At 37.1% G+C, this 12,122-nt stretch overlaps 1 protein-coding gene across 1 annotated transcript; it reads right to left on the reverse strand.

Annotated features, from left to right (window-relative positions):
• Window positions 1-4,733: 4,733 nt before the first annotated feature.
• On the reverse strand, window positions 4,734-7,861 carry LOC120443196 (arrestin domain-containing protein 3-like). The gene is made up of 5 exons (XM_039621321.1): window positions 7,782-7,861; window positions 7,554-7,701; window positions 7,371-7,467; window positions 7,035-7,291; window positions 4,734-6,773 (listed from the first exon to the last, which is right to left on the reverse strand). Exons 2-5 carry the CDS (start codon window positions 7,695-7,697, stop codon window positions 6,357-6,359), a joined length of 915 nt encoding a protein of 304 aa, XP_039477255.1. The 5' UTR covers window positions 7,698-7,701; window positions 7,782-7,861; the 3' UTR covers window positions 4,734-6,356.
• Window positions 7,862-12,122: the final 4,261 nt, after the last annotated feature.

A 12,122-nucleotide genomic window follows, 5' to 3' on the forward strand; every position in this document is an offset into this window, starting at 1 on the left:
GTAAATAATGACCAGTGCTGGGCAATTAATTATATAGCTACTTCTTTAAAAAAAAGTTACTGAGTTTTGCAAACAACAAAGTTTTTTGCAGCTGTTTACCTAAAAATGCCGCCAAGGTGTTTTTTAAAATAAACATTTTAAACTATTTACAGAACATTCAGCTGTTCTGCATCAAATTTGATGCCACACAAATTATTTGTGCCACTCCAAAAAATAATTTCTGTAAACTATGAGATAAAGGAGAAAAACAACCTGCAGGCCTGACAACAGGAGATGTACCACTCCTGTAACACCTGTAACATTCAGCAGTCGCCTCATTGTTCTGACACACACAACAAAACTATTGTCTACACTACACGCCGACTACACAAGATTTGCGCTAAACGTCGCAAATCTCTCACATCTCAAAACACCGCCGTCACTCCTAAAACTTACCCCTCCCTAAACAACTAAGTGCCATGTTGCCATATCATTTTTTGATTGGTCATTTTTTCCACCAATAGGAAAGGCTGGGTTTTTTTTGGCGTTGTGTTGTTTTTGCTCACAGGCAGAGAGTGCTTTCGAGCGTTTTCCTTATAAAACGCCGTTTTTACCGTTTCTTCCTGCAGTAAATATAAACAACGACAGTATTCAGGAAGAAAACCAAACATTGCATATTTTTATCATAACTCTGGTTTTACGTGGCCTATCAACACAACTTAAAAACTGGTATAAAGTCCGCACTTTTTCCGTCAATTGTTCCGTCTGTCCTGCTCACATCTCCAATGGTTGTACACGTTGTCATTAACGTGGCTTCGCTCCACATCAGCCACGCCGCTTTGCTAGCTAAAACGCCGGTGTCGGCACATAAGGACGCTGTCATAGCCTGTCAACCACGTTGATTAGCTGCATATATACGAATGTGAATCGCATTATTGGCGGGACTATGGGATAAGGTGGCATCGTTCTGATCCCATACGGGAGCAGCCAGTCACTTTGTTAGGGTTGTTTGTTAAAGTATTAATTTTAATTTCAATTCAGGTTAGATTTTTTTGTGTGTGTGTGCGCAACGCAGATTTTCTGTGCGCAGAGACCGTGCCAGCAGTTGCGCACGCAGCAGTTTAGAGGGAACATTGGTAGGGGCGTAGACCGACCGGTAAATTGAGAGCTTCGCTTTTACACTCAGCTCTCTCTTCACCACAACAGACCGGTACAGCGTCAGCGTCACTGCAGCCGCCGCAACATTCAATATTTATAATTTACTGTTACTTGTGCTTATGTTGGCTGTTACTGTGGTTTGCCGTTTGTGTTGTTTTCTTTTTTCTTTTCTTTTTTCAGCAGGTGATTCAACAGATTTTCAGTGTCCTTTCTCTCTGTCTCTCTTCTCCTCTAGTTTTCTTTCTCTCTCCTTCTGTTAACTCGGTTCCCAATATCTCTTTTTCTTCTTTATCTTTTTTATCTTTCTCTTCCCTGTCTTTTCCTGTCCATTCTGACTGTAAAAATGTAAAAGTTAAATAAATAAATAAATAAAGATCGATTAAACTATGACAACAAAATCCACCAGTATGCCAAAAGCTGTAATGATCCACTTGAGAAAATAAATCTGTTGCGCATTTGTCTTTGCCTTCAAACAGTAAACAGTGCTGGACAGGACAGGCAAAAGAAAAGAAAAGAAAAGAAAGAAATCAAACTTGATTAGACCTCTAGTCTGTGTGTGTGGGTCAGTAACAAGAAAAATTATACAGTTTGTCATATACATGCAATGTAAATACAAATACTGTTATAAAACTATACATTTAATATGAAATTTATATGAAATTTAATTTACATCAACTGTTGCTTAAATACAATATTCACCACAATAATATAACTAAATCAGAACTTCCTGCTTAAACTGAACAAAATAAACCAACTCCAATCAATAAGGTGTCACTTATATTTATTTATTTATTTATTAATAAGGAACTCCATTAGCTTCCACAAGGCAAGGCAAGGCAAGGCAAGGCAAGTTTATTTATATAGCACAATTCAACAACAAGGTGATTCAAAGTGCTTTACAGAGACATTAAAAACAAAAACAAATAAAAAGCTTGATTTAAATTTGATTAAAACAAGCAAACAAACAAACAAACAAAACAGTATATAAAATCAAATATCAAAACAGTAGATAAAATCAGAACAGAAGATAAAATCAGTAGTTAAAAAGTAGGTTTTGAAATTTAAACTTAAGTGTGGATTTGGTGCTTTATTCAAATGCAGCTGAGAATAGGTAAGTCTTCAACCTGGATTTAAATAAACTGAGTGTTTCAGCTGATCTGAGGCTTTCTGGGAGTTTGTTCCAGATATAAGGAGCATAAAAGCTGAATGCAGCTTCTCCGTGTCTGGTTCTGACTCTGGGGACTGATAACAGACCGGATCCAGATGACCTGAGGGATCTGGAAGGTTCATACTGGGTCAGGAGGTCACTGATGTATTTCGGTCCTAAACCATTCAGAGCTTTATAGACCAGCATCAGAACTTTAAAGTCTATCCTCTGACGGACAGGCAGCCAGTGTAAAGACCTCAGAGCTGGACTGATGTGGTCCACTTTTTTGGTCTTAGTGAGGACTCTAGCAGCAGAGATCTGAATGAGCTGTAGTTGTTTGACTGATTTTTTAGGTAGACCTGTAAAGATGCTGTTACAGTAATCAAGCCTACTAAAGATGAATGCATGGACTAGTTTTTCCAGGTCCTGTTGAGACATCAGATCTTTTATCCTTGAAATATTCTTGAGGTGATAGTAAGCTGATTTTGTTATTGTCTTAATGTGTTTTTCTAAGTTTAGGTCTGCATCCATCACTACACCCAAATTTCTCACCTGGTTTGTGGTTTTTAGGTGTATAGATTGAAGTTCTCTGGTGACCTGTAATCGTTTTTCTTTTGCACCAAAGACTATTACCTCAGTTTTATTTTTGTTTAGCTGGAGAAAATTGTGGCATCACCAGTCATTAATTTCCTCAATGCATTTACCAAGAGCCTGTACAGGGCCTCGGTCTCCTGGTGACATTGTGATATATATTTGTGTGTCATCTGCGTAGCTATGATAGTTTATTTTGTTGTTCTTTATAATCTGTGCCAGTGGGAGCATGTAAATGTTAAACAGAAGGGGTCCCAAGATGGAACCCCTTCACAACAGTGGTTGCTAATCTTCCTGGGGCCCAAGCCATCAAATATAATCCAATAAAACATTATGGTAGCTAAACATCATTGCCAGAGACGCCGACAGGATCAACAAACTAATTCACAAGGCTTTAACCATTATTGGCCAGAGTCAAAGAGGAACAGGAAGTCACTGCAAAAACTGATCTCAATCATACAAAATCCATCCCACCCACTCCACTTCACGCTGCTGTGATAACAGAGTTCATTCTCCCTCAGGCTTATTTAACCTGGCTGTAATAAGGAATGCTTCAGGAACTCATTCCTGCTTTTTTCTGGAAAACTGTACAATGATTCTGGGAAACTGTACAATGATTCTGTACAGTGAGCCTGTGGCACTTTCACTTTCACTTTAGCTATGTTGTTTATTTGCTATGGACTGCACTATTTTCATTCTTTATTCTGCTGCTATAACACTATCATTGTCCTGGTAACATTCAAACTGATATGTTCTGTATTTATTCAACCAGAAATGATAAGTCTCTTAAAACATGCAGCACATGTTCCTGCATGCCATAATATCCAAGAATGTGTGTTTTTCTCAGAAAAAGAAATGCCTTCTAGCTGCAGATCTTTGAATACCTGTAATGTAAACTTTGGTTCAAGAGGGCAGGGTAAGCTCAAAGGTACATTACAAAAAACAGCACAGCTGTCTCCCTTGCAGAGCAATTCAATATTCCAAAAACTGACATGTGGTATGTGACTGGCATCGCAGGGTTTGAAAAGACATGTTCCCCTGCTACATGTTTTTTTTCCTTCTTATTCTGGGATAAAGTATCATTTGCAGCCAGGAGAACATATAATTCTGGTTAATAGTTTCTCAAAAGAGCCATTGTATGGTTGTTGATAGTATATAAAAGTGCAAACCTAATGCTCATTAACATTAACAGCGGGCCAAAATTGGAAAGTTAGACGTGTTATTACCATTACAATATTATAATGTACGAATGTAATGCCATAAAATGACAAAAGAAATTGCAAAATAATACCACACAACTATGAAAGGATGGGGGTCACTTCAACTATAGCATCAATCAATAGCCAGTAACATTAATGAAGCTGTGAAGCGGGAAAAAGGTTTCACACTAATGTAGAAGTAGATTCACTAATTGTGGTATGTAAAATCAAAACATTTATTCCTCAAAGGGGAGTACCTCGTTTCTACATGCCGTAGATTGACAGCAGCTCCTTCTGAGAGTGTCTTTCTAAGAACTGTTGTTGATGTTCTTTATAGCTTTAGGGAACACCCCAAAGGTGTACTTTAATGGATCAGGTTAGGTTCAAAGCATACATAAAGTTCAAATGACACAGTAACTGACAGTTCAAAGTCATGCAGATGTTTCAAGACTCTCTGTCTTTCAAAGATTTAAAGACATCTTCAGGTCTGTGACTGGCATCTCTAAAAGTTTCTTACTGTTACCTTCTCAATAGATCACTGGATGAAGACTTTGTCTACGGCCTGGAAAATGAACACTCAAAAATAAATTCAAATCTTACAATTGCTCAAGAAATTTATTGATTTAAATATCAAGAGAAATGTTAGATTGCATCTATTAACCAGTAGCTCAGGTCAACAAAAAAATTATTACAGATTACTATTTGAGCTTCAACCAGTACTAATCAGTTAAAATACAGGGCCTGGACTTCAGTGTGGGAGTCCACTGGCAACCACTGGCTAGTATATGGTTGCAGTAAAAAAAATTTTAAAAAAAGCCACGCACTTAAATGTATAGCCTACTCGAACCTCTATAGAGAGCTAAATATGATTTTAGTATTATTATCTGCCAGAGTCGGAATTAGTGTGTAGTTTTTTTTCCATTTTGCACTTTTGAGCTTACATATATCTTGTGATTTTCTTTCTCTTTGGTTGGGCCAACATGTTTTATATATCAAAAACAAGAGGGCGGCCAAAAATCTAACAACAAATCAGGCAAGACAAACCTATTGGGGAGTAAGTATAAAAAAATGACCGTGGTCTCTGTTAAGTGATTTAACAGAGACCACGCAGGTCGTCACAAAATGCATAAGTCGCAAGCCCTGGCAAGTGTTTCACCTTTAGAACCTTACGTCTCCAGCATACATAGAACCAATTAAACATTCTTTAAGATAAAATGCAGCACCCTCCTAAGGATAACACTTCAAGAAGGCTTTCTCGTCCTAAACATGTGAACAATAATTACATATGCCAAGTCAATTTCATTTTTATACTACATTTAAAAGGGCAGTTGGCAGTTTTACATTAAATGTATCCAAAGAAAAAGTAAAACACAGACAAGCATAAAAAAATGAAAACCAAGCAAAAAGCACAACAATGATAAACAGCATGAAAATTGTGGGATAAAATTATAAAAGGAAAAAATGAAAAACAAAAAACAGAAACAGATAAAATCTAACAATAGAAAAACTTAAAATAAAGCAGTTGCAATACAGTGTTACATATACTTTGATATGAAGTTATCTTTATTGCTACCAGTTGTTTCAACTACACTACCAATTATGAGACAAATGTCTACATATGCTGGGAAATTACTGACATAAACAACTGTCTGATGATGCTGTTATAAAACCCACTGACAACATTCAAGAAACAAAGATCAGACATGGGTACAATGTAGCAAAGACAAAAAAAAATAACTGTAAAAGTAAAATTCCCAGCAAATTTACGTAATAATTAGTTACCTGCAGACGAATGCTCCTGAAAAAAGAAATGAAAAAAGCACACACACCGCAAGCTCTAATTAATAATGCCACCCTTAGCACACTACACTTTTTATTCCCTTTACACACTAATTGTCATGAGTTATGTATTGCTTTTTTCATACAACTTAAGAATCCAGGAGCTGCATTTTGAATCATTTACAGCTGAGAAAGATTATATACTATACCTCCCAAATCTAGGCAAAAACAACGACCACAGAGGAATCTTTGGATCAACAAAAAAAATATAATAAGAGACTGAAAGACCTCTTTTGAGATCAGAGATTGCAGTATGAATCAAAGAACTGTCTGCACTGTTATATTTGGTCATGCTGGACCTCTGCTGCCATCAAGAGGGGAAATCTAGGCTCAATGACATGATTTAATTCCACTTTCTTTTCTTTCAGATACTTTAAAAGTTACAGTTTGAGGAATATGCTCTGACCAATTTGGTTTTCGCCTTAACAGTTATATTTAAGGTGTCACTTACTGCTCACATTTAGTTTATTAATTTGCTCCGTAACCAGTTCAGGGGAAAGAGATGGATTTGAGGGAGATGGTTGTCCCTGTTGAAACTGAGGCGTAGCAGGAGGGTATGCAGGTACTGAAGGTGATGTGAATCCTGGAACTGAAAACCCGTATGGAGCAGCACCTTGTGGCCACTGGTTAAAATTGCCACTTGTTATGTTTGCATGCTGAGCGGGATCTAGCGAGGGACAAGCATCTGATCCAGTGGGGAAGGCAAGGGAAGTGTAGTTGCTGTAACTTGGAGCCCAGGCTCTACTAGGTGGGTAAGGCCCCACAGCCTCACCAGGCTGAATGGCTGCAAATCTGTAAGGAATGATGACCAGTGGAAACACCACCTCTGGGTCAAAGGCAAAACTAATGTCCAGATATACCTGGGAAAAAGTCAGAGATTTAGAATCAAATCAGACTAAAGTAACAATCAAATTAAAAGTGCAATTTATAAAACTACCAATTTTGCTTTTTTAATTTGACATATAATTATTATTTGTTATGCTTTTTTATGCAGTGTCTTATATTCATAGTAGTTATTAATTATTTAAGAGGTTAAGACACACATTTTCTTTATCTGTTATTTACCTACAAACATTTACAACCAAAGTTCACCATGAAATCCCTGTGACATAGTTTTATACCTTTATCTGATATTCAACTGAGATGATATCACAGTTACGGAGGGTGGCGATGGCATCACTAGGAATCTTCAACTGGCAGGAGGCAGTTTGCTCTGAGTTTGGACGGATAGTGTCCCCGACCGCTTTGAACAGAGTCTCATCACAGGTTTTAGTCTTGCCATCGCATCTGTACACTATTTTCTGCTGAAGTTTGAATTTGGGCCTCGTGTTCTTGGAGGAAGAGTTACAGATTTTGGCAACAACAGATGAAGTTTCACCTGTCAAAAGCAAATATTAACAATAAGCTTCATTTTTTAATCTATTCACATTTGATTTTGTAAGTTGCAGATATTTTACCTGGAAAACAAACTCCTCTGCAAATGGTAGCAGACATCTGAACCTGTCCCTTAGAGAAAACACCGATGTCTTTACTCACTGAACGAGATTGTGGACACTGTAAAGAACCAGACAGACATTTTTTTCAATCAACTCAATTGTAATTCAGATGTCAAATTTATAACACATCATTGTAGTGTTTACCATTACTTGAGGAGTGTGTAGAAATGCCTTAGAAACAAACTTGATCTCTTTTTGTACTGCAGAAGGCAAACGCCAGCTCCTAGTTATCTTTGCTTCAACCACATAGACAATTTTTCCATGTTTCCCCTGGAAGGATGAAGGCATGTTCCTAAAAAAACAGAATCTAGTTATTTGTAAAAGCAAACTACAGCACGGTATTAATGCTTGAAGCCAGAAATTCCCACATACCCCTCTGGGATTTTAAGGCTGAATTTAAAAGTGTGGGCCCCTTGGGGAAGCGAAGTGCCTGCAAGAGAAATATGATTAAACTTTCCTGCAGAGACTTTTATAATGGCAGCACCTTCAAAAATAGTAAAAGAGAGTAAACGCGTTCTCAACGCTGCCATCATGATGTTTAGGATCAGATATAGAAATTGTGAGTTTTGCAACTAAGAAAAATTAATGTATTTACTCATTTGTAAATATGTGACCAGAAATTTCTTTAGATGATCTTCTACACTGTTAAAAAAAAAATCCTAGAAAAACAGTAATATTCCGGCAGCTGGGGCGCCAAAATAATACCAGAAAATAACAGAAAATAACGTTCTCATAAAAATACGGCTATTTTCAGTAATGACAATACAGTTTGTTGCCCTAATTTTACATGGGATTTTGCCTTTTTCAAGTGCTTTTAAACATTAAATTAGGAACATGTTAATGTGATTAAACAATGAAATTACCTATAAACAAGGTCAATGAATGTGGCAATATGAATAATAATACTTAAATGTACAGAAATATACAGTTAACAGTTGGTTTAAATAATAATGAATTGCATGCCCTGGGACAGACTGACAGAGGCGAGGCTGCCATATCGCACCATCGGCCCCTCCGGCCATCACCAGTAGGCGGTAGGTGAAGTGTCTTGACCAAGGACACAACGACCGAGAGTGTCCGAGCCGGGGCTCGAACAGGCAACCTTCTGATTACAAGGCAAACTGCCAACTCTTGAGCCACGATCGCCCTAAATAGCAACAATAATAATAATAATTAGTTGATGTAAAAAAAGTTTATGAGAATCATTTTATATATTTTTCCATAGCATTACATTTGAATTTAACAGTTCAATCTTTCAAATAACGGACACATATCTGTGAAATCATGATACATTTGTGAATGTATTTTAACAATCTAAATATGCATATGTACAGACAGATACATTTAAAAAAACAAGAAAATTTTGTTTTATTACATTACAGTGATTTTACGTTAATTTACATTTGAAATGTGAAATCACAGTCTATTTATGTAAATTTAATGATATTCTTAAATTTACATAAATATTTAAATTTATGATATTCTAGAAGAACAGAACAAAACTGTAAAATACACAGTAAAATACTTTTATATTATTATTATTATTACATTATTATTATTTATATTTTTTACAGTGTAACAGTGCGCTAATTTATATACAAAGATGTACTCTGTTCATTTCAATAATTACCTGCCAAACAACACAAATTAATGGCTAAGAAATGAGCACACCTGTTAATGAAGTTTGCTGGAGCAAGTCAGTTTAAGTGAATGTTTTACACATGCTTCTCTCTGGAAAGCATCTGGGAAACAAACAGTGCCAGTTAAAATATATGAGGAGGCTGAAGAAAAATCAATATGATTTAAGGATGTTGGAAAGAAACCGGCTGGACTTGTTCATGAATACGTTTCACTATCCTGCAAGAAGATTCTTCACTTTGAATCAATATGATTTGTCCAGATGAGGGCCGATTCATTACACACTATTTCACCCTGTAAACCCTATAAATCTATGCATAACAGCTGGCCTGTATGATGTGCAGCAGAAACTCAAGCATTCATTATTTATAGTCAGACCCTAAGCTCCCCGTGTGTTAATTAACTAACACTCTCCGCATCGCCCTTGTTTTTTTTCTTTCTGCAGGATGTGTGAAGCTGTAGGAACTTATTATAGTTGATATTACTCAGACATTATAAATGATTAGATTCAGACGTTAATCTGACACACTATCACGGTCACACTAAGAGCTGTATTTTGGCAAACAGTTCAATAGTTCCATCCAACAGTTCATGGATGGGTCCGGTAGAGAGAGGTTTAAGAAAGAAAGAAAATACTTGAAAATCGCTGTGTTTCCTCACTGCTGGAAAAAAAAAGGCATGCATGGGCACTTTAATGATTTGTGGATCTCTGCAACTAGAAAACAAAACACAGTTCACTTCAGTTGTTGCCGAGAAGCAGAAAAAGATCTCAGGGCTGGATAAAGTCAAAGTTTCCAAACTGCGCTCATGACATTAAACCCACACGCCTGTAATTTGTCTAATAAGATAACATCCCCTGAAAACCCCCACAAGTCTGCAGCACCACAAATCCCTTTCATGTAGTTCTTTGTCTCTCAGATCTGTAGTATTCGACATTGACATGTATGTCAAACTGCAAAGGTTAATGTGAATTAAATACCATAAGTGTTTTAAATTTATGTCTGGACATTAATATATGTTATATCAACTGTAATATGTTCCTATAGCCTCACACAGACTGAGGAAAGGAGGAAAAAAAGAATGATGTGCGCAATTGGGCACACGGCACTGTTACTTCATCAACGCACGGCAATCTCTGACGGTAAACAATGTTCGTTTTTGGGGTTTTTTCTTTTCTTTATCTTCTTCTCCACTCCGACTAAGTCAACAGTTGCACAAACTTCAGGTTTACGTGGGGAAATAAATCAGCCCTCTTCTGGATGGGTTCTGCCTCCAACTGAGCACAAAAGCATCAGAATTCAAACTTCATTTTAGAATAAGTAAATAAGTGAAGAATTGTGAAAGAATTTGTGTGTGTGTGTACCTTTCTATACCCACTGTTATGATCCAATGTTGTCAGTGTTTTGTTTTATGCGTGACTCCTCCCACCAGAGGATGGCTGTGGGTTTTTTCCCCTTTCTCTCTTAGGAGGTGGACACCTGGGCGTGCCTGCTGAGTAGTTGGGTGGAGTCTGTTCCTGTCCTTGGATTGGATAATTGGCTAATCACCTCCAGTATTTAACTACCAGATGACAGCCACCTGGCCCCCCCTCTCTACTAACCTCCACCATCCAACAAAGAGCATGTGTTTTTGAGTTGTTGTTTCATAGTGTCTTTGCCCATTGATTTGCAGTATAGCCGTGTGTGTGACTGGCGTTAGTATCTTAATTTTGTAAATAGCTGTAAATAGATTTGTAAAATAGCAAATGTGTATTTTGTTCACCTTGTATATATTTGTCACTGCAGCAGCCTAGTAGGCGTGAGAAGCCATTTTTGTTTGAGTTTTCTCCTGTTTTTCATTTAGAAAGTTAGGTAAGTGAATTGTCTTTTGTTTGGTTTTCATTTGTGTAGGAAAGTATAGGGACCATTAGGGAGTTTTGTTTGTTATTTTTGGCACTGCTCACTGCTGAAGCAAATAAATGGCTGCTTAGCACTTTAAAAAGATATTGTTGTTTGTGTTCTTGCTTGGGTGGTGTGTGAGTGGGCCAACTTCTTGTTGCGTTCAATACTCGCCTAGACTAAGAACGTAACACCACAAATTAGAAAACAAAACACCACAGACTGTCACGGTTAATATACCTCAGGAGGCAGAACCAGTGGTTTAATGCCTGGTTCTTCCAGCTATTTCAAAGATGCTTGTATGTCCAAATGGTCCTGCTAGGAATGGCACAGTAACAACCTGTGTTAAAAATTTTCAACCCCATCACTCACAAGGAGGAGTTTTTAACATGCTGAGTGTTGGAGCCTTGCCAGTCAAAAAATATGTAAATGATGAAAATTTTCAGTTGGGTTTTTTTTCCCAACATTTACAGCAATATCTCTTTCTGGGATTTGATAATCAAAAAATATTGAAATTAGGGGAAGTTTACCATGGAATTAACAGCAGTGATAACTGTTTTTACTGAGAAGGAAGTTGAAGTACCAGGAAAGACCTGACACAAGCAGGAAGAGAACAAGCAACCTCCATATTGAGAGGGCTGACCCCAACCCTGCCCATAGCTAAACCCTACATTGTGTCAAGGGACTATCTGCAAAGTGCAAGACCCAAAGTAAAAGGCTAAATAAATATTTATTAACTTTGCTCTCAGAAATAATAATAAAAAAAAAAAAAATCATTGATGCAGTCCATTTATTCATCTATCCACCCATCCATCCAGCTTGTACAAGAGGAAGGGGGCTGGAGTCTATTTCAATTGCTGCAGGGCGGGAGGGTCTGTACCAGTGCTACCATTTAATAAAGCTGGTTATTTTTTATCTGGAAAATTACTGAATAATGCCAAATGCCAAAAGTGTTTTACTATGCAAAAAAGTTCACAGATCAACGGTCTCCAGTTTACCTTCCTACAACACTTAATGTTCCATATAACCACTCCACTAGTTGCTTTGCCAGCTGCCGTTGTTGTGCCAAAAAGTGATCATCAGCAAAAAAGTGATTAGGGGTATTTGTCAAAAAATTATTGTGGGAATATAAACAGTTATTAAGTGACTTGTTGACATATAATTTGTCATAAATATGTCAAACATATCTCGTGTGAAT

The sequence above is a fragment of the Oreochromis aureus genome, linkage group 12, assembly GCF_013358895.1.
Source record: "Oreochromis aureus strain Israel breed Guangdong linkage group 12, ZZ_aureus, whole genome shotgun sequence".
Classification (NCBI taxonomy): domain Eukaryota; kingdom Metazoa; phylum Chordata; class Actinopteri; order Cichliformes; family Cichlidae; genus Oreochromis; species Oreochromis aureus.